The sequence below is a fragment of the Pristis pectinata genome, chromosome 30 (assembly GCF_009764475.1).
Source record: "Pristis pectinata isolate sPriPec2 chromosome 30, sPriPec2.1.pri, whole genome shotgun sequence".
NCBI classification, from domain to species: domain Eukaryota; kingdom Metazoa; phylum Chordata; class Chondrichthyes; order Rhinopristiformes; family Pristidae; genus Pristis; species Pristis pectinata.
The window spans coordinates 8,346,347-8,370,032 of NC_067434.1; the positions used below are offsets into that span (position 1 = coordinate 8,346,347).

Below are 23,686 nucleotides of genomic sequence, written 5' to 3' on the forward strand. Positions count from 1 at the left end.
TTACTGCTGTGGAAATGTTTGCACAACAGAATGAGACACCTGTTGCCTGGGTGACTGAGCAGTCAAGTGTAAGCTGACACTGCCTGTGCCAAAGTCAATCTTGAGGCACAGAGATTTAGGATGGTGGCAGGTTTCACTACAACACTGAACCTAAGTCAGCAGATTGCACAGTTTGATGGATTCAACTTGAGGCATTCCTACATTGAGATACCAAGATACCATTGCCCCAGACCTGACCAGACAAGACAGACCTAGAGATTCCCTTCCCTAAGGACAGCACTGAGTCAATCCAGCAGTTTTTAGAAGACCTGTTCATATGCAGAGAGCATACCAATGTAGATAGTGTGGGCTAATGAGCTACTTCCATATTGTGATTTCCCCATAACTCGATAACAGTAACACCCAGTCAGTTCTTAGCAGAGTCTGACTGTACCTCCATTTGGGCTGTTTATCTTCAGTGAGTATATCACTGCAATCTGCTACCAAAAGAGTTATAAATCAGCATTCTGAATACTCCTCACGAACACACAAATACTGAGCAAACGACTTAAGTCTCGTTAACACTCATGCACAATATACAAGATTTGAGACTGAGCAGCCTCATCCCACTAGGTTTAGCTTTAGGAGTACAATAGACCTGACCCAGCTGCAACACTGAAATTATCAACCATAAAAGTGCAGCTTGTGCATGAAATAAACTTACTTCCTTCACACAGCCACAAGGTAGTTCCAAACCAATTCTCCAAAAATCCAGCAATTCTTGACTGAATTAATTCAGCTCTTTATCTCTTTGTAGATATTATATATTAATGAGTCTGGGAATTTCAACCCTGTTTCTAGTGCATGTAATTTCCAGAAATCAGTTTCCAGAACATTGATAAAAAAACAGAAGAAAAATATATTCCATTAAAAACCTAAACCCTATACCCATGACATACGATGAAATCGCTATGCATTCTAATTGTCCTGGCATATTGCCCAATAGTATTGAATTGCTTTACATAAATGGCATCCAATCACTGTATAGTTTATAGGTTGGCATGGCACCCAATGGCTCAATTCGCCCTATGTTATTATCTTGTTCCGTGTAATGATGTATGTTCATACAGAATTATTGTAAATAAATATGTATGTTGGCATGACAACCAAGAGGCTCAGAGTCACCTCTACTAACACAAAGTTTGGATATGAACATTCTAAGTGAAAGGAACAGTCTGAGAGGACGGTTTTAAAAACAAACATGGCAATATGTCCAAACTAAATTTAAACTAAGTTCATGCCTTCACCTTCATAACCACCCACCTCAAAATTGGCTGTAATGAACAAAAATGGAATCAGCACTGATACTGGAATGTCAGGTTCATAACTGCTCACCTTCATGAAACCCAGTGGATCATTCAATCATGATCAAATCAGAGCTGAAAGTAAGCTAGTATGGGCTGGCACAGTGTGCTGGAATGAAAGTGGCCAATACAAAGGTTACAAATGGGTTAATGATATGTTAATGGTACCACCATCCTGGTAAGAAATTTAAGTTAATTTTCATCCTGGATCAAGCTCACTTTGAAAAATGTTGGCAGTGGGTCATGCCGTACTATTTAAGTGCCTGACACTTCAACAAAATGTAAAAACCTACTTGTACAGCTTGCTCCTTCTCATCTGGAACCATTCCAGAGTATATGTTATTTTCCTGGTTCCAACCTTTTTCCCTATTCCTACACTATATCTCTTTATGTACTGTGAGAAGTAGTACATTGCTTATGATTATCTCACTGGTGGAGATGCATGTAAAGTACAGTGGCTTAGTAAAAAAGTAAGTAGTACAAATTGCTAAAACAACAATGCATTTAAATATGTTCACCGGGAAGAGTAAAATAATAACCTGTTTTCTAATGTCACTTGATGATCCAAGAGGAGAGGTGATCCAGCTGTAGCTATCAAGAGAAGTTACAGATATTAGTGGATATAAAGGCTTATAAGTTACCCAAAAAAAACCACAGGACTGGGAAAATTTCAGAACCTTGTAAAGGAGGACTAAGGGAAAGGGATAGCAGAAAACAAGAACACACTAGCAAGAAATGTAAAAGTAGACTGTGGGAGCTTCTACAGGTATATAACAAGAAAAAGATCAGGAAAAGGTCAGTCTATTACAGACTACGAAATTAGAAATTTTAATAAGGAAAATAAACAAATTTTTATGTCTATTTCCACATTAGAAGGCACAGAAAGCCTCCTGGAATTAATTACTGGAAAAATTAAGGGAACATACATCTTAGAGTTTTGAAGGAGGCAATTATGGAGGTTGGTGCACTGGTTGTCCCCTTCCAAATTTTCTTAGATTGCAGAGTCATTCCCACAGATTGGAAGGTAGAAAGTGTAACCATGCAACACGGAAACATATTATGAAGGAAGTAGTAACAGAGCACTTGGGAAATTATAAATTGGGGAAAGTACATGTGGATTAATGGTAGGGAAATCATACATAATGAAAATGTTGGACGTTGTGACTAGCAGAATAAATAAGGGCTATCCAGTTGATGTGGTGTGTTTGGACTTCCAAAAGGCCTTTGATAAGGAGCCACACAAGAGATTATTAGACAAAACTAAAGTGCATAGTACTGGGGGTAAAATACTGATGTAGATTGAGGATTGGTTTATAGATATAAAACGGAGAGCAGGAATAAACAGGTAATTTTTGGATCGGGAGGCTGTGACCAATGGGGTGCCTCAGCTACCAGTGCTGGGCCCCCAGCTGTTGATAAGGATTTGGGTGAGGAGATCATGTACGATATATGTAAGTTGGCTGATGATACAAAGCTATGTGGCAGCATGGCTTGTGAGGAGGATGCAGAGGCTTCGGGGAGATATAGACAGACTTAATGAATGGGCAAGGATGAGGCAGATTGAATACTTTGTGGAAAACTGTGAGCTCATCCACTTTGGTCGAAAAAAATTAAAAAGTGGAGTATTTTATAGATGGTGAGAAATTGAAAGGTGTTGGCGTTCTGAGAGACGGGTGTTCTTATACACAATATGAATGTGAATATGCAAATTCAGAAAGCAATTAGGAAGGCAAACAGTATATTGTCCTTTATTGACTTTGTGTTTAACGGATGTCTTACTCCAATTATGCTCAATGGGTTTGGCATATGAGGGGACATTCAGCAGACCAGATCAGGGGCCATAGTTTCAGAACAAGGGATTGGCCATTCAAGGAAGAAATGAGAAAGAATTTCTTCACCCAGATGGTGGTGAATATTCAGAATCCTCACCCAAGGAGGCTGTAGAGGCTCAATTGCTCAGTATATTCAAGACAGAAATCAATAGGTTTCCGGATATTGAGAGTTTCAAAGGATATGGGGTTAGTGGAGAAAAGTGGCACTCTAAGAGATCTAGCCATGATTTTATTGAATGGCAGAATAGGCACTAGGGCCCAAATGGCCTACTCCTGCTTGTATTTCTTGTTCTTATGTTCTTATTTGCAGTTGTTGCTTAATTGGAAAGCTGGGACAGAATGTTATAAAGGGAACAATGGAATCCTATTGCTCATAGCTTTAGTATTGTTATGTTTTTATGTCACAGTAATGCCATGTTGTTGCATTTTCCTTTTAAGAACACTGTGAGTATTATTTAACATTCTTGTGCATAGACCTGAGCATGTGCACTGTCTTGGGTGAGGAAGAAAAAAGCAACCAGGTTATGATCAAGCTCAGCAGTGGACCTGTACAATTAATGACAAATGTCAGAACTAAAACCACAGCTAACAACAGCTAACTTAAGTTAATTAGTTCCGGGGACAATGACTTCTTTTAGTATCAGGAAGATAGACAAAACATCAGCTTGTCAAGGTAGGTTTATTAACAGGTAGGTTTTAAACAGTATCTTAAAGGACGTGCAGGGGCAGAGATATTTTGGAGAGGAATTCCAGTAGTTAAGGCTTAGATGATTGAAAGCACAGTTGCTGCCACTGGTGTGATGGAAACTTTGGAAGTGCTAAAGGTCAGACATGGCAGAAGTCTCAGAGGTTACCAAGGTGGATGAAATGAGACCATGAAGGGATTTGACATCTGGATGAGAATCCTAACAGGATCTGTGCCTGGGGCTTGCAACTATTTGCAAACTATATTAACAACTTGTGGAATGTGTGGAATGTGAAAAAATGTAGCGTTTTCCACTGTCGTTGTAAAAGCAGAAGTGCTGAGTATTTCTAAAATGGCTAGAGATTGGGAAATATCGTCTTCATAGTGACTTTGGGGGCAAACGTACACTGTTCTGAAAGCAAGGAGCAATTAGAAAGACATCACTTGCATTTATTGCAAAATGATGTGAGTACGAGGGTAAGGATGTCTTACTACAATTATATAGGACATTTGTGAGAATACAGTTGAAGGACTGTGTAGAATTTTTGCCTCCTTTTCTAAAAAGGGTATATTTGCTACTGAGAAAATACAGTGAAGATTCACCAGATTGCTTCCTTGGAAGTGGGGTATGTCACATCAGGATGGGTTGAGTCGACTAACCCTCTATTCCCTAGGGTTTAGATGTACCAGTTCATTGAAACATACACAAATCTTAGAGGGCTCAACATAGTAGACATGAGGAGGATATGCCCCTTTGCTGAGCAGTTCAGAATCAGGTTGCACTGTCTCAGAATAAGGTTTCAGCTACTTAGAACTGAGATGAGGAGAAACTTCTTCACTCAGAGGGTAATGAATTTTTGGAATTCTTTACATGAGAGTGCAGTGGTGGCTCAATTATTGATTGTATCCAAAACAGTGACTAATATTTTTGGATATTAAAGGACTCAATGGATATAGGGAAAGAGTAGGAAAATGGCCCTGATGCAGGGTCTCAACCCGAAACATTGACAATTCCTTTCTTCCCACAGATGCTGCTCGACCCACTGACTTCCTCCAGAAGATTGTTTACTGCTCCAGATTCCAGCATCTGTAGTCTCTTGTGTCTCTGTAGAAAAATGGTGTTGAGAAGGCTGTGATCCTGCTGAATGACAGAGCAGGCTTGTGACCCACACCTGGACCTTTTTCCATGTTCTTCACAAAGGGCAGGACAACTCCAATCCAGCTAATTACCATTTTCTATCAAGTGGCATTTGCTCACCAATGAACTACTCACCAATCACTTTGGTTTTGCCAGAACCACTCAGCAACAGACAGCATCATAGCCCTTGTAAAACATGGACTAAAGAGTTGAAATTCAGAGGGAAGTTGAAAGTGACTGCCCTTAGCATTAAGGCAGCATTTGACTAAGTGTGGCATTAAGGCACCCAAGTAAAGTCAACGGGAATCAAAGGGGAAACATTCCAATAGTTGGAATTGTATCTTGCATAAAGATAGATAGCTATAGTTGTTGGAGGTTAATCATCCTGTCTCCAGGACATCACCACAGGGCAGTGTCCTAGGCCCAAACATTGTCAGCTGCTTCTTCATATTTCTTTCTTCACAACACAGAAGGAAGACATTTCAGCCAGTCCTGATGAAGGGTCTCGACTGGAAACATTGACTGTTTATTTCCCTCCATAGATGCTGCCTGACCTGCTGACCTGCTGTGTTCCTCTAGCATTTCATGTGTGTTGCTCCAGATTCCAGCATTTGCAGAATCTCCTGTGTCTACAATTCAGTCCATTGAGTGTATGCCCATTTACTGTGCAATCCCATTCCCCAACTACTTTTAGTTGTGAACTACCCTCCCCATATTCCCATCAATAGCCCAAAGTTTTACATACACATTAGGGGCAATTTACTGTGACCAACTACCGTACCCACATGCAGCTCTTTAGGATGTGAGAGGAAGCCACAGCACTCTTGGGAAAACCTACACGCTCACAGGGAGAAGGTGCAAACTTCACACGGACAGACCCAGAGGTCAGGATTGAACACAGGTTGCTGGAGTTGTGAGGCAGCAGCTCTACTGCTCCACCACTGTGTCACCCATAAATAACTTTCCGTCATAAGGTCAGAAGTAAAGATGATAGTTGATAATTGTACAATGATCAATTCCATTAGCAACTCCTCAATAAATAAAGCATCCCATGCCTGCAAGCAGCAAGACCAAAACAACATTCAAACATCAACTAAGTGGCAAGCAACATTCATGCCATAACTGTGCCAAGCAAATACCAGCTCCAACAAGTGGGTACTAACCACCTTCCCTTGGCATTACCAGTGCTGACTCCTCCACCATCCACCTCCTGGGGGTTGCCAGTAACTATAAATTCATCTGGACCATCTACGTAAATACCATAGCTAAATGAGCAGGTCAAGGACTGCGTATAACGTGGCGAGTGATTCACTTCCTGATACCTTAGAGTCTTTACACCATCTACAAGGTACATTTCAGGATGCAAAGCTCTTCAGTTGCCTAGATTAAAGCAGCTCCAACAGCTGTCTGGAAGCACAATGTTATCTATAATAAAGCAGCTGCACTTGATTAGCAGCCCATTCACCACCCCAAACGTTCATTCCTTCCACCAATGGTGTATAGTAGCCACGGAGCATGCCATTTACAAAATGCATTGTAGTTACTCACCTAAGCTTCCCTGACAGCACCTTGCAAATGTGCAACCTCTGTCACCCAAAGGAACAAGAGCAACAGGCACATGGGAAAAGCACTACCTGTAAATTTCTCTCCATGTTGCATTCCGTTCTGATTTGGAAGTATATTGCCAGCTCTTCATCGTTACTGAGTCGAAATCCTGGAAATCCCTACAAAACAGCACTGTGGGAGTATCTTCAGCAGTTCAAGAAAGCAGATCACCAACACCTTGATCTCAAGTGTAATTAGGAATGGGCAACAGATGCTGGCCTTTCTAGTGACATTGAGGTACCAATAAATAGATATATAAATAGATAGATAACAAATAAATAAAGAAATAGTCAGATGATTAAATAACTGAATGAATAAAAGCTTAGAACTATATAAAAGCAATGGATACAACAATGGATATAAAAGCAGCTCAAGATGAGAGGAAAGTGATGCAGTTTAGAATTAGGCATAGGAGTTTTGTGTCAGTTTAAGCTTTCGGGAGCTTGGAAGTTGAGAAGTTAGCATGAAGACACAGTGTGCTTGCAGATCCTGTTGCAGTCTGTGTCATTGCTCTGCCATCCATTTTTGTAATGTCCATATAAAATATGTGGCGTTATGGGGATCAAAAGGCCATCAAATTATGTGTATGCACACAACTGTGCTGAAGGCAGGACAGACAAGATGGACAATTATTTAGTGTACACCTTGAATGCCAGGACTAAAGTCCCATGCACCAGCAGCCAAGAAAGAGACACTAACAACCTGTTATATATCTGGTAATATACTGCTCCAGATAAACTATATATATACATCTGGGGGTGGTTATGTAGGGGTTGGTTTATTAGGGAGGCAGTGTGGGTTATTTCCCCCCTTAAATGCTGCCTACCCTGCTGAATTCCTCTAGCAGTTTGTTTTTTACTCCAGATTCCAGCATCTGCAGTCTCTTATGTCTCCATTTTACTACTCCACTGTGAAGACTTTTCAAGGCAATGGCCACTTTGAAGAAGTTTACCTCCTCTCTTCGATGGGAGTTCTATGAGACTCTCTCATTGTTCCCCCTCTGTGATTTCTACTGCTCTCCTGCCCTTTGACCTTGTTCTCACCCAGACTCGCTACCACAGCCACTTGCCCTTCCTCAGTGCTTGTCTTCACCGCCATCTTGTCCCTTGTGGCTTCCAGCTCCATTTCCAGGCCTCCCAGTTCGGTCCCAGCCAGGATCTCAGGTATTTACACTCCATTCATTTCTTCTCCCAATGGTCTTCATGTCCTATGTTCTATCCTCTCTGCCATGTGTCAGTACCTTCTGCCCCTTTCCATTTCTCTCCCACAGCTCCAGGCCTCTCTCTCCCAAATGTGCCATGGACTTTTATCCTCCTCTGTCCCTTTCTCTCTTCTGATCTACGCATTTCCTCCTACACGTACCCAACACTCACCCCCTCAGCCCCTTATCACCCAGTTTCTTTCTTCTCCTCCACCATCTGCCCATCATCCACACACTCCTTCCATTGGGTCCCCTCTCCCCACTGTTCCCGTTTCTTCTCCCCACCTCCCTTATTTGGTTCCTTTCTCCACCTTCCTTTCCTATCAGATTCCATCAGCAGCAGCCCTTTGTTGCCTCCACCTATCACATTTCAGTCTCTGTCACTATATTCACTCTCCGTCCTCTATCTGCCAATCTCCCCTCCTCACCTGGATCCCCTATAGCTTGCTAGCTCTTGCTCCCCGTCACCTCTTTATACTGACTATCTCCCCTCCACTCTTTCAGTCCAGATGAAGGGTCTCAAATGGAAACATTGACTGTCCATTTCCCTCCACAGATGCTACTGATCTGCTGAGTTCCTCCAGCAGTTTGGTTTTTGTTCCAGATTCCACCATCTGCAGTCTCTTGTGTCTCCCTCTTGGTCATGGAAAGTTTGAGGGAGAACAAAACAACATGCCCAACACTTCTATACCAGTTCCAAATGAGTGCTTTCCAGCTGGCAGACTGTCCACTGCACCCAATCATTCACTGAGCAAATGTCGGAACAACCTCGCAGAATTATTATCATACTCTTGGTCACAATATTTGAGCTGAAGATTATCTATAGAACTATGCAGTCCATCCCTGAAACACATAGTGATCATTGGAATAACCCTGTGATTTGTAGTGTTATTTATATAATAATCAGCCTAAACATAGCATTTCCAGAAACTCTCCAGAGTATAATGTAGTGAATCTGATGAGCTTTGATGTAATGTGCATCCTTTGTAATCTTTCTGTTCTGAAATATATTCCCTGAATTTTAATATGTAATAAAGTTCTCATCGTTGCTTTCAAGGTCTTTTCTTTCCTAACTCTATACTTTGCTCCAGCTCTACAATCCACTCATTTATCTGGGTAATTCTGATATCATACCCTTTCCCAAATCCAATGCATCATTTGCAGCTCTGGAATTCCTTCCTTAAGCCTTTCTGTGACTCCATCTCTCTTTCTTCTTTTAAAGTGCTCCTTAAAATTTTTGGCCAAGTTCTTGGGTTAATGTTCCTACTTTAAATGTGCTATTCAAATGGAAGCTCTGATTATTGTAGAAGATAATCCTGTTTCTAAATCAGAACTTGACTGAAATATGTTTTACCTTGGATAAATCACCACCAATCTTACCTGATTATCTGTTACTGTTCCAGAGTTTAGCTTGTCTAAGTCTTTAAATGGTGGCAAAACATCAATACCATGGTATTTATAATAAAAAGAGAGCTGCTTCATGATGGTCTCATAGCACTTCATGATGTCTGGATCATTTTCAGGATTGATATCTTGAAGACTGTGAAATCAAATTAAAATTAAACATGTTAAAATGTTCCCACCATGGGTTGTAGTATTTGAATTTCTTACAAATTTCCAAAACATTTCCCCTTGGAAGAAGACTTTATTCTCCTTTATTTGGACTGCATGACAAAACTTTAAACCTAGCTGAAAGGGGATGTGATTTCAAATGGGAACAGAATGGCCTTTGGCTTGTAGGACTGGCAATGGAGATATTTATTTTGTGTATCACAAGCACTGAATGAGTGTCTATCTACTCACATTTCTGGAGCTTTCACTATCTGAAGACTTGGATCTTTGTCCATCTCATTTGGACTGAAACCTATTGATAAAATAGGTAACAAATTAAACACAGATGTTTTCATTTACTTCCCTTAGTTTATCACCTTAAATGCAGAATATTTTCTGACTGTAAATTAATGACCCATAGTACCCAGCTACAATACAATAAAAACTTGTCTCTGCGTCCATTTCATGTCAGTCTTTCCAACCTTTAGTTTCTTGTTCACATTTGTAGCTAGGGACTAATTTAAAGATCATGCTGCAATCACACCCTCCTGCAAGTGGTGGCGCTGTAGTCCCTCCATTTTGTTTCTGTGCCCAAACTAATTCTACTTCCCAGCCTCCATTATTGGTGTGGATGTTATTACTTAACCGTAAACAGTAGTTACATTGTAACTTGAGGTATGGATAAAAAGGAAGTTAAATTGCAGATTTGACTGTATCTCTAATCCGTGATTAAAATGTCGTAACTCTTCCTGGTTTGCCTGAAAACTGTACTTTGTCTTAACATTTCATGATATTAATAAGCACAGTGCAGTCTGGAGAAGCTGAGGATTCCACAGCGTGTCTTTCTCAATTGTTCATATCTTGCCCCCTCCTTAAGGCACTAATTAGGCACTCTAAGCCCCTTGAACTACTATAACACAATCTTACAGCTTTCTATGATTTGCTTACAAGTTCTTCTAATTCCTGCTAACTATTGGGAGGCCTATACTATAACCACAGCATGATCACCCCTCTCTTTGATTCCTAAGTTCTACCCAAATGGCCTAATTGGACAATCCCCCCAGGATATCCTCTCTAACTATTACTGTGATGTTCTCCTGAATCTGTAGTGTGATGACTACGACCACCCTCCCCCTCTCTTTTGCTTCCCCCTCTGCCACATCAAAAACTTCTATAACCTGGAAGCTGCTTGTCCTGTTCTCCCCTTAACCATGTTGCCTTAATTGCAATAATATAATAATTCCAAGCCTCCTTCTTTAAGTTTTAACTTTTGGACACTGTGAACACACATCCAATCATCTCCAGTCCTCTAAATAAGGTGAGATCCAGCATTGACTACCACTGATTGATACAACTCATTTGTCATCTTCTCTCTGAGTCATTTGCAACTTGGACATGGTGGCTTTGTCCTTTCACCTCTGGGATCTGGAGTCAAATGTGGCCTTGAATAGTGGCCAATGTGAAATGAATTACCAGTCTCCAATTCAATCTCTGTTAGGTATGTTATGTAGCGCAAAATTATCCTTAATTTAGAACTAATTGACAATCTGAAAGGGTCTACAGAATGACTGAAATGGAAAATGAAAAAACTTCATACTGGTGTATCAGAAGGCTTGGACTATAGTCAGTGCTGGGGCAGAGTAGTGAAACAGCTGCACTATCCCTGGCTTAAACAATTTAATATGGAGAAGGGACTGGAATGTTTAAATGTCAGAATTCCCAGCTTAGACGATAGTACATACTTAAAGATTCTGCGCTTCCAGTGCAAGACGTGCTCAATGGAACTAAATTTCAGAAGCAGAGTTGAGCATGCAGCCATTTCTATACTGCACCTACAACATGCTTTCAAGGAGAAATTTCTATCCCCATTATCCATATATCTCCACCCCAGTTTCTCCAACATCCACACCCCCCACCAGTCATCATCACCTACGTTTATCAATGACATCAACGAAGTGCTTGTAGTTGATAATGCCGTTGCACTTTAAGTCATATTTACTAAATAGGGCATTGCTCTCCTCAAGAGTGAGACGAATCCCTATGGTTTGGTCCAAGCATCGTAGGAACTGAGATCCTGTAAGACAAATAATTAGTGGGCATTACAGAATGAAAGTAATAGGCCATTGACTATCATATGAAAGAGTTTCCTTGGTAGGAAGCACATTCAATATTGTAGTTCAAAACGATACAGTTCTAACATAGCCTTTGGTGGGCTAGCACCATGCAGCTGGGACATCAATTGGTTTTGCAATTTGGCACTGTATCTGACATTGCCTACAGGAGAGAAAAACAGGGAAACTCACTACCATGGGACATAGTTGATGCACATCATACATACAAATAAGGGAGGCTGGATAAGAACCAGAGCAAGGAAGGAAAAGAAGTTTGATCTAAAATGTATGGGACATGGGCCATGTGGAGCATAAATACCAGTAAAGACCAGTGGGACCAAATAGCTCATTACTTCTGTGTTATCAGCTCAATGTTGTGTTATCTAGGTTAATGTAGTTATGTTGGAAATGTTTTATATTGACCGCATGATCTGTCACAGGGTTTTGCATTAGTTATCTAAACCTACCAATAGCACATTCATGTGATAATAAAGGAAATGGACAAATAACTCCACACAAGAGCCAGGTGAATGCAAGACCTAACTCATCTCCAAACACACATACTTTGTCATGTGAAAACCAAGTATGGAGAAATGGGCAAAGCATGCCCATATTCACACAGATAGATAGAAATATATATTTGTTTTTAAATCTTACGAAGATAACAAAATTCTAACCAAAACATTTAAGATCAAAAAGAATCGCAATGAAGTGCAGAGATGAAACTGAGAACTTAAGGAGCAAATGAGTGCCCAGTGAAGAGAGACTGAGCAAGAGTGAGAAGTGGGTACACAACATGAAGGAGTGAAAGAGCAGACTCGTGGGTAGAATAAAGATTCCATGATGGGATTTGGACCAAATTGCAATGTTGCTTTACTCTATTTTCTCTTCTCTGTAATTGTCCCCCTTTTGAGTCAGGATTATTTTCTCTCTTGGTGGATGAGGTGGGAGAGAATAAGTGTTTGCCTAACATTGGAAATCTGCCATAGAGGAATGGAGGGCCAGACTAGTGAAAAAATCATAAGGAGTAAGTTGTGGGGTGTGTGTCTTTCTTTTACTGGCAATTCTCAGACTCACAAACTTGATTCTGCTGCTTTCATCACTCAGCCCCACTGAACAGTGCAGCTGAATGGCAATCATAGTGATAGTATCATACAATATAATATTCTGTATAGTATTCATATAGTACAATGTTCTGTCAGATGCTGGGGGTGTCTTACTGAAAAATTTTCAACTTGGGTTTTTATCAAAAGCTTTTCTGACTTACTTGTTATATAACCACTATGTAATTTGTCATAATCTCCAAAGTACTCAGAAATTCGAATCCTTTTAGCTAAGACAGTATTTCTTATCTTGTTTTCAACAGCTTCAACATCCATTTCACTGAAAAAAACAAAACACTTTAATCAGAATAGAGAAACAAGTGCTGTCTTATTTAACATGGTATCACATCTGCAGGATGAACCAAAGTATCCATAGTCAATGGAGTACTTTTGAAATACGGTAAATGTTGAAATAATTTGACTTTTAGAATTGAGGGTTGGGAAGTATTAAATAAGATATCCTTTGGAGTCCTTCGCTGAAAGCATCTGCTGCTCTCCCTCAGTGATTCACCAAGGTCTTTTGGGAAAGGAAAGGTCCTGCTGTAATATAGTCTATTCAGTTCCAGACTAGCATTAAATTATGAAGAATTTACAACACAGTAGCAGCTCAACTGGTCTAAGCTGATCTTTATGCTCCATACAAGCCCCTTCCACCGTTCTTCATCTCACCCTCTCTGAATACCTTTCTATTCCTTTCTCCCTCATGCATATTTATATTCTTTTCTAAAAATCTTTGATTTTGTTTGCTTCAGTTGCATCTTGTGCTATCAAGTTCCACATTCTAACTAATTTCTGGGCTTAAAACTTCCTCCTACTTTTCCAATTGGATTGATTACTGACCATTATATTTATGGCCTCAGTTCCCAGTTTGCCCATGTGGAAAAATCTCGATATCGACCTGCATTATATTCAAGATCTATATTAGGCCACTGCTTGACATTGTTCTAGTAAAAAACGTTCTATCTATTCAATCTTTCATCTAGATACAAGCACTCAGTTCTGACATCCTCCAAATATTTTTTTCACCTTCCCCGATGCCTCTTATATCCATTTTCTAAAACTAGTCACAGTATTCCATGTACAATCTAATCAGGGTTACATAAGGTTAACATAACTTCTCTGTTTTAGAATTCCATTCTTCTAATAAGTCCCAGTGCATTGCTTGCGTTTTTTATGGTCTTGTTAATTTGTTTTGTTATTTTTAATAAGTTGTGAACATGTATTCACAGATTTCTTTCTGCCCGTAGTCCATTTAAATTCATCTCCGGATTTGAAAAGGGACTCCACTTTCTGGCAAAATGTTTTTGTAAAACTTTAAGACAAGATGAAAATCTTCAATTTGGATGCATCAGTGCTGTGAGAACTGAGGCTCTTGTTGTTTGTCAAGTGCAAGTTCTGACAGAAGATTTAACGGTCAGTTCTGGGGAGCTGAGATCACAATTTGAACTGATGTTGAAAGCTTTTGTAAGATTATTTCAGTTAATGCCTATGTCATAAGACGCAGCTGTAGATGGAAAGAATGACATTCCACTTTAAAAACTGAATGTTTTACAGCTTGCTTTTTATGTTGGAAACTACCATAACTAGCCTGTCTGAAACTATGAACTTTCTGGGCTCTTTTGTCCTTCCCAATAGTGACATATTGATGATAACAACAAATTTGAAGATTTAATTTCCTCTTTTATCTATAGCTGTGACTATTTAATGACTTCTTTTTAATGATCAGTTCAATCCCTGGTGAGTAAATTCCTGGTATGGGCAATTCCGTTGGTTTGCTGTTTAGCCGTTCCTTTTTGTAAAGGAAGATTAATACATTAAAATTATTGTTATGATTGAAGCCATGAGATCTGGCATTTTGTATGCTCTTTTTATGCAGCTATTACTGTCTATATAATTAAGCACGGTTTCAAGAAGTTCTTTTAAAGCCTGGAACTGATCCAAGTCTATTAACAATGATTTTTTATTATCATTTTTTGGCTTCTGGGCATTTATTGGCAAGGGCAGCATTTATTGCCCATCCCTAATGGCCCCTGAGAAGGTGGTGAGCCACCTTAACTTATCAGCCCATGGTGTCTAGGTCTTGTTGTAGGCTGGCATGGCTCCTTCATTTGCTGAAAATTTGTGAATGTACAATCATCAGCAAACATCTCGACTTCTGACCTTATGATGGATGGAACATGATTTATGTAGGACTATCCTGAGGAACTCCTGCAATGATGTCCAGGGATGGGATGATTGACCTCCACAAGCATAATCATCTCCCACTTCGGGGACTTTCCACTGCCCCTGCCATAGGTGCAACACCTGCCCCTACACCACCTCCATCACCTCCATCCAAGGACCCAACCAGTCCTTTCAGGTTAGACAGAGATTCACCTGCACCTCCCTTAATATCATCTACTGCATTCGGTGCTCCAATTGTGGCCTCCTCTATATTGGCGAGACCAAACGCGGACTAGGTGACCGTTTCGCAGAACACCTGCGCTCTGTCTGTGACCACGATTGACACTCCAGGGTTATAATTTGCAGGGGAATATGACTGAATTAGATTACTTCACTAGGTGCCAGCACAGACTTGATGGACAGAATGGCATCCTTCTATGCGGTAATGATTCAATGATTCTTGATGTCCACATACAGGTAATCTGGTTCCTGATCCAGATTCCATTTCAACTTTGATCCAGTTTTGATCATCCCTTGGGAGGCACGGTAGTGTAGTGGTTAGCATAACACTATTACAGCTCCAGCGACCCAGGTTCAATTACCGCCGCTGTCTGTAAGGAATTTGTACGTTCTCCCCGTGTGTCTGTGTGGGTTTCCTCCGGGTGCTCCGGTTTCCTCCCACATTCCAAAGACGTACAGGTTAGGAGCTGTGGGCATGCTATGTCGGCGCGGGAAGAGTGGCAACACTTGTGGGCTGCCCCCAGCACATTCTTAGTAACACAAGAAGATGCATTTCACTGTGTGTTTCGATGTACATGTGACTTGTAAACAAATATCTTAATATCTTTAATATCCTTTCCTTCTTTATATCTATGTTTAGAGTTGGCTGAGTTTTAGGGGTTCTGTTTCAGTTTTCCCCATGTTGAGTACCATTCTCAGTCCTTTATTCATTCTCTGTCTCCAGGTCCTAATCTTGCTTCTGTTGGTCACTTCCAGTCCACCTTCCTTTCCCTCGCTTATTCCCCCTCCTTCCTCTCACTCTCACATACACAATGGATCAGACCATCCAACCTACATTCAGGTAGATACAGGCAACACCTCATTTTTGGTCAGAGATTGGACACATCATGGAACCTTTCAACAATTGCTGACCTCCTGTACACCTGCCCACCAGTGAGGCAGCTATTGCATTACTCCCTCTCCTTGCCACAGGAGCTGAAATTCCCAACCCTCTGGCTCAGTCTGAGACCAGGGGTGTGTTGGGGTAATGGGAGGATGAGGATGGAGAAGTGAATGAAGGTGGAGAGGTTGAATTGGGGAAGGGGCCTGGTCATAAAGTGTCTAATTCCATCGCTCTTTTTGCCTAAATTTTGCAGAGAGAATTTGCAAAGGAGTTAGTTCACATGACCTTTATTTAATCAACAGTCAAATCACATGAACATTAAAAGTGGCTTGGATGATTGTTTTTTAATGAGCTAGTCTTGATGGCACATCTCCAAATATTGCAAAAGTTGAACAATTAACTAGCTTCAGTATTTGAAAACCACCTTGCCCACTTGTCATTGGTCACAGCAGGAAATGGAAGTGGAGAAAAAGATACCACAAGGCCTGGTGTAAATGTCATATCTTTAAAATTATGTTTTTGCTTGTGGGTGAGATAACACATACTAGCCTACTTGTTATTTATTAACCTATGTGAAACCCTCAATAAAAAAACTGTCTAATGCAGGTTTATTACAGTTAATTGTATTCTTGGATAAATCCTATGTAAGATTACAAGGCCCCTGTCTGTATTAATTGATCTAAATAACATAAAATAACAAGATTAAACATTTCTGAACTGGATTATTTGATCACTATAAGCAATTAATGTGTAAAGTAAAACGATGTGCAATTTTGCTGGAGATGATATAATTTAACCTGCTTATTAAATTTGCTGGAATATCACATTCACATCATCAGTTCCAATATTGGACACCAAATATTGACTGAGATAATGTCTTCTGTAAGATTACCCACTAATTTATAATCTATCCATTACATCTTGGCTAAAATTTAAAATACATTCATGGTGTTCAAGATTATTTCAATATAATAAACTTTTCTGTTACATGCTCCAAACTATAAATTAAGGCCTGGTATAAATGCTACATCTTTAACACTAATTTTTTAACAGTTATCTTTAAAATTAATTGATAGGCAGAAACAGAGAATAGGAATGAATAGGGCTTTATCTTGAGGTGTCAGGTGATGACGTGGAGTTCCACAGGGTGTGGGCCCCAGCTATTCACGAGGTGCATCAGTTATTTAGATGGTAATGTTCATAAATTTGCTCAAAACATTAAATGTGAGTTGTGAGGAGGAGGCAAAGAGGTTTCATGGTAATATAGATAAGTACATGGGCGAATTCATTACAGATGCAGTACCAAGTGGCAAAAGGTGGAATTATCCCTTTCAATAAGAAAAAGCAGAGAGCAGAGTGTGCTCTTAATGGTGGCAGGCTGGCAGACTGGATGCAGGGGGGATGTTTCCAATAGCTGGGGGATCTAGAACGAGGGTTCAGAGTGTCAGGATATCAGTTAAGACACTTAAGACTGAGCTGAGGACAAATTAATTAACTCAGAGGGTGAAGAACTTATGTAGTTCTCTAACACAGGAGGTGGTGGAAGCGAACCTACTGAATATAGTTAAGAAGGACCAGGCTTGAAGATCAAATGGCCTACTCCTATTCCTATTTTTTAAACTTCTATGTGGTTTATTTGATTGTACTGCAAATAACAGAAATTGGCTGAAATAAATGTTTAATTTGATTTTTCTCCTGTCAGTTCAGAGGCCCATCTCCACTTGGTGCCTCCACACTGCACGGTATCTCACTACTTCAGCCTTCATCTTGCCAAATCACATTAGCTCTTTGTTTCTTTTCCCTTTGGTGTCTGCCACATGTATGTTTTACCTTTTCTGCTCACTCTGTCTCTGCCAGACATTATCTGTCAGTCTGTGTGCCCCTGTTTGTTTCTGTGTTAGGATCACTGTTGTACTTCCTGCTAGTTTCTCCTTCTCCCATGCTTGTTAAGTGACTGAAACTCCCAATTTGTTCTGAAGATTTCATTGTCTTTCACTTTGCTTTTCTGCCAGCACAAACCACTTTTAACACTTCCTGTATCAGCCCTTCATTGTTCTCTGTCATTCTTTATATGTGGATATTTTTTCTATTATATTTGCATCTCTTGATATAAAGGTACCCTTGCATCCCTCTGTATTATTCAGTCACTATTATTCTTTATAATTCCTGTGTTTCTTTCTCTCTCCATTCTTTCATATCTGAAAGTAATGTCACAGGTAGGCAGGGTGGTGAAGAAGGCATTTTACACACTGACCTTCATCAGTCAGGGCACTGAGTTCAGAAGTTGGGATGTTATGCTGCAGCTGTACAAGAGTTTGGTGAGGCCGCACTTGGAGTACTCTGTTCAGTTTTGGTCACCCTTCTATAGGAAAGATGCCTTTAAGCTGGAAAGAGTATAGAAAAGATTTACAAAAGATTGCCAGGACTCGATGGACTGGGTTATAGGGAGGGTTGGACAGGCTTGGACTTTATTCCTTGGAGTGTAGGAGACTGAGGGGTGACCTAAAAGAGGTATATAAAATCATGAGGGGCATCGATATGGTGAATACACACGGCCTTTCTCCCAGGTTTGGGGGATCAAGAACTCGAGGGCATAGGTTTAAGGTGAGAGGGAAAAGATAGGAACCTGAGGGGCAACTTTTTCACACAGAGGGTGGTATGTATATGGATATATGGAATGAGTTGCCAGAGGAAGTGGTTGAAGCAGGTACAATAACAATATCTAAAAGACATTTGGACAGGTACATTGATAGGAAAGGTTTAGAGGGACATGGGTCAAACACAGGCAAATGTGACTAGATTAGATGGGCATCTTGGTCAGCATGGATGAGTTGGGCTGAGAGACCTGTTTCCGTGCTGCACGACTCTATGACTCTATCATATTTACTGTTTATTCCCTGTTATTTTCCTTTAACATTATGCCAAGTCCAACAGCATTATTCTTCATGCCACTATTTATCTAGGTCCCCATTCTCTGTACTCTGTGTCTACACTTCATTTGAAAACCAATCACTATTTCTCATTTTTCCCTCTTGATATTTACCCTGTACCTTCCTCTTTCCTGTTTCCCTGGCATTGGTATAGTGTGAATGTTACTTGCCACATATCAACCCAGGCCTGAGTGTTGTCCAGGTCTTGCTGCATGCAGACATGGACTGCTTTATTTTCTAAGGAGTTGCCAATGGAATCAAACTCTGTGTAACTATCAGAGAACATTCTTACTTCTGACCTTATGATAAAAGGATTTTCATTGTTGATGCAGCTGAAGATAGTTTGGACAAGGACACTGCTCTGAGGAACTCCTGCAGCAAATACGTGGGGCTGAGGTGGTTGACCTCCAACAGCCACAAACATCTTCCTTTGTGTTAGGTATGACTTCAACCTATAGAGTGAATTTTCTCAACGCCTAAAGATTTTACTTTTACCAGGGCTCTTTGATGCTACATTTAGTCACGTGCTTCCTTGATGATAAGGGCAGCCTCATCTCTGGAATTCAGATCTTTGGATCAAGACTGCAATGAGATCTGCAGGCAAGATCTGGCGAAACCCAAACTGCATATCAGTGATATTGGAGGATGAGTGCCGCTTGGCTGTGTAGTAAGTAACCAAATTATATTTGTCCTGCTTCTTGTGAACAGGACATACCTGGGTGGTTTTCCACATTGTCAGGTAGTTGCCAGTGTTGTAACCCTACTGCAACAGCTTAGCCAGATGTTCAACTAATAGTGAGTGCAAACATTCAACACTACTTCCTGAATGGTCCCAAACCTTTGCTTTGTCCAGTGCTTCCAGTTGTTTCTTGATATCATGTAGAGTGAATCAGATTAGCTGATGACTAGATTCTGTGATGCTGAGGACATCACGACAGAGATGAATTGATCATCCCCTCAGCACTTATAAATACTGAAACAATGAAGCATACTCATAAATACGAAAAATACACACACACACATAATTACTGATATCTAAATATTGCAATTACGCATTTATAACTATTGAGACCTAACCACTAGTGCACTCAAACATGGTGTTCCCTGAATCGCCCTGTAAATTCTGTCCACCTAGAGGCAACTTGAACATGATCTTCACTGTGCAACAACTCTGAGCATCTTTTTTAATCTCACTGAAGCATTGGACTCCATCAATTAGGAGCGATTATGGAACAGCCTCCGCAAATTTGGCTCCCCACAGAAAATTATCACACTTTTGTGTTGCTTCATGATGCCTTGCAAGGCATGATCCTAACCAACAAGGTCTACAGCAGTGTCAATCACAATGATGATCTTTATATCAAGGAATGCAAATATAAGGTTGTGTCATTAACCCCTCACAACATAGAACAGTACAGCACAGGAACAGGCCCTCTGGCCCACAATGTCTGTTCCAACCTTAATGCCAAGTTAAACTAATCCCATCTGCCTGCACATGGTCTATATCCATCCATCCCCTGCCTGTACATGTGCCTGTCTAAACACCTCTTAAGTGTTGCTTTATTATCTGCTTTCACTGCCTCTCCTGATAGCGCGTTCCAGGCACCCACCACTCTCTGTGTAAAAAACTTGCCCTTCGCACATCTCCTTTAAACTTTCCCCCTCTCATGGTAAATCTATGCCCTCTAGTATTTGACATTTCCACCCTTGGAGAAAGACAACCTACTCTGTCTATACCTCTCATAATTCTATATACTTCTATCAGGTCGCCCCACAGCCTCTGATACTCCAGAGAAAACAATTCAAATTCGTCCAACCTCTCCTTATAGCTAATACTCTCTAATCCAGGTAACATCCAGGTGAACCTCTTTTGGACCCTCTCCAAAGCCTCCACATCCTTCCAGTAATGCAGCAACCAGAACTGCACAAAATACTCCAAATGTTGTAGGCACGGTAGTGTAGCGGTTAGCATAACGCTTTACAGCGCCAGTGATCCGGTTCAATTCCGGCCACTATCTGTAAGGAGTTTGTACGTTCTCCCCATGTCTACGTGGGTTTCCTCTGGGTGCTCCGGTTTCCTCCCACATTCCAAAGATGTACAGGTTCAGAAGTTGTGGGCATGCTATGTTGGCACCAGAAGCATGGCGACACTTGCGGGCTGCCCCCAGAACACTACGCAAAAAGATGTATTTCACTGTGTGTTTCAATGTACATGTGACAAATAAAGATATCTTATCATATCTTATAACTAAAGTTCTATACAGCTGCAACATGACTTCCCAAATTTTATACTCAATGCCCTGATTGACAAAGGCAAGTATACCGTCACCTTCTTTACCACCCTATCTATTTGTGTTGGCACATTCAGGAAGTTATGGACCGGCATCCCAAGATCCCTCTGTACATTAATGCTCCTAAGCCTCCTGCCATTTATTGTATACTTTCCTCTTACATTTGACCTCCCAAATTGAACACCTCACACTTGTCTGCCATTTCTCCACCAATATTCCAACTGATTTACATCCTGCTGTATCCCTTGACAACATTCCTCACCATCCACAACTCTGCCAATTTTTGTAATGTCTGTAAACTTACCAATCACCCACCTGCACGTTCATATATAGATATATCCCAAACAACAAAGGTCCCAGTACTGATCCTTGCACAATACCACAGGTCACAAACCTCCAGTCAGAAATAACACCCCTTCACCACTACCTTCTGTCTTCTTTGGCCAAGCCAATTTTGAATCCATGTGGAAGTCTACATGGATCCTATGTGCTTTAATCTTCTGGATTAGTCTAACATGAGGGACCATGTCAACACTTTACTAAAATCCATGTGGACAGCATCCACTGCCCTACCCTCATCAATCATTTTCGTCGCCTCCTCAAAAAACTCGGTCAAGTTTGTAAGACATAAACTCCTCCACCCACACCACCCCCCCCTCGCACAAAGCCATGCTGATATCCCTAATGTCCATGTTTTTCCAGATGAACACGAGGAAAGCACCTGGCCCAGATGGTGTCCCTGGCCATGTGCTCAGATATTGTGCTGGTCAGCTGGCAGAAGTATTTGTGGACATATTTAACCTCTCCCTGCTTCAATCTCAGGTTCTCACCTGTTTGAGGAAGACCACTATCATCCCTGTACCGAAGAAAAGCAAGGTAACATGACTCAATGACTACTGACCAGTGGCTCTGACATCCACCATCTTGAAGTGCTTTGAGAGGGTGGTCATGGCACGCATCAACCCCAGCCTCCCAGACAACCTGGACCCATTGCAATTCGCCTATCGTCGAAACAGGTCTACAGCGGATGCCATCTCCCTGGCCCTACACTCAGCTCTGGAGCATCTGGACAGTAAAGACACCTACGTTAGACTATTGTTTATTGACTACAGCTCTGCCTTCAATACAATAATCCCAAGCAAGCTTGTCGCCAAACTCTGAGACCTAGGACTCAACTCCTCCCTCTGTAACTGGATCCTTGACTTGCTAACAAACAGACCACAATTAGTGAGGAGAGGCAGCAGTACCTCCAGCACGATTATTCTCAACACTGGTGCCCCACAAGGCTGCATCCTCAGCCCTCTACTCTACTCCCTATACACTCATGACTGTGTGGCCAGATTCTGCTCTAACTCCATCTACAAATTTGCAGATGATACCACCGTTGTAGGCCATATCTCAAACAGCGATGAGTCGGAGTACAGGAAGGAGATAGAGAGCTTAGTGGAATGGTGTCATGACAACAACCTTTCCCTCAATGCCAACAAAAGAGCTGGTCATTGACTTCAGGAAAGGGGGCGGTGTACATGCACCTGTCTACATCAACGGTGCTCAGGTTGAGAGGGTTGAGAGCTTCAAGTTCCTGGGAGTGAACATCACCAACAGCCTGTCCTGGTCAAATCACGTAGATACCACAGCCAAGAAAGCTCACCAGCGCCTCTACTTCCTCAGGAGGCTAAAGAAATTTGGTTTGTCCTATTTCACTCTCACCAACTTTTACTGATGCACCATAGAAAGCATCGTATCCGGATGTATCACGGCTTGGTACGGCAACCGCTCTGCCCAGGACCACAAGAAACTGCAGAGAGTTGTGGATACAGCCCAGTGCATCACAGACACCAGCCTCTCCTCCTTGGACTCCGTCTTTACCTCTCGTTGTCTTGGTGAAGCAGCCAGCATAATCAAAGACCCCACCCACCCGGGACATTCTCTCGTCTCTCCTCTTCCATCGGGTAGAAGATACAGGAGCCTGAGGGCACATACCACCAGACTTAAGGACAGCTTCTACCCCATTGTGATAAGACTATTGAATGGTTCCCTTATACAATGAGATGGACTATGACCTCATGATCTACCTTGTTGTGACCTTGCACCTTATTGCACTGCACTTTCTCTGTAGCTGTGACACCTTACTGTGTACTGTTATTGTTTTTACCTGTACTACATCAATGCACTCTGTACTGACTCAATGTAACTGCACAGTGTAATGAATTGACCTGTACAATCTGTTTGCAAGACAAGTTTTTCACTGTACCTTGGTACAAGTGACAATAACATACCAATACCAATACCAATGTGTGTAAATCCTACCCCTAAGAATCTTCTCCAGTAGTTTCCTACTTCTGATGTAAGGCTCACTGGCCTATAATTTCCTGGTTTGTCCCTATTGCCCTTCTTAAACAAAGGAACAATGTTGGCTATGCTCCAGTCCTCTAGGACTTCACCTGTGATTAGAGAGGATACAAAGATCTCTGTCATGGCCCCTGCAATTGCCTACCTTGCCTCTCTCAAGGGGGATGACCTCTCTGGGCAAGGCAGCAGCAGCCAGGCCAGTAGCACTGTGGTCGGCTTGGAGGGGAAGGGTGAAGTCTTGTGCCTGATGGGATCCAT

General features: G+C 41.3%; 1 protein-coding gene across 1 annotated transcript in view; it reads right to left on the reverse strand.

Moving 5' to 3' along the window:
- Positions 1–23,686, reverse strand: part of LOC127584565 (uncharacterized) — a 72,905-nt gene extending 49,219 nt beyond the window's left edge. The window contains exons 1-5 of the mRNA XM_052041338.1: positions 23,574–23,686; positions 12,734–12,849; positions 11,289–11,429; positions 9,608–9,668; positions 9,185–9,344 (exon numbers count right to left, since the gene is read on the reverse strand). Of these exons, the coding sequence (XP_051897298.1) occupies positions 9,185–9,344; positions 9,608–9,668; positions 11,289–11,429; positions 12,734–12,849; positions 23,574–23,686 (591 nt within the window). The remainder of the gene's footprint in view (positions 1–9,184; positions 9,345–9,607; positions 9,669–11,288; positions 11,430–12,733; positions 12,850–23,573) is intronic.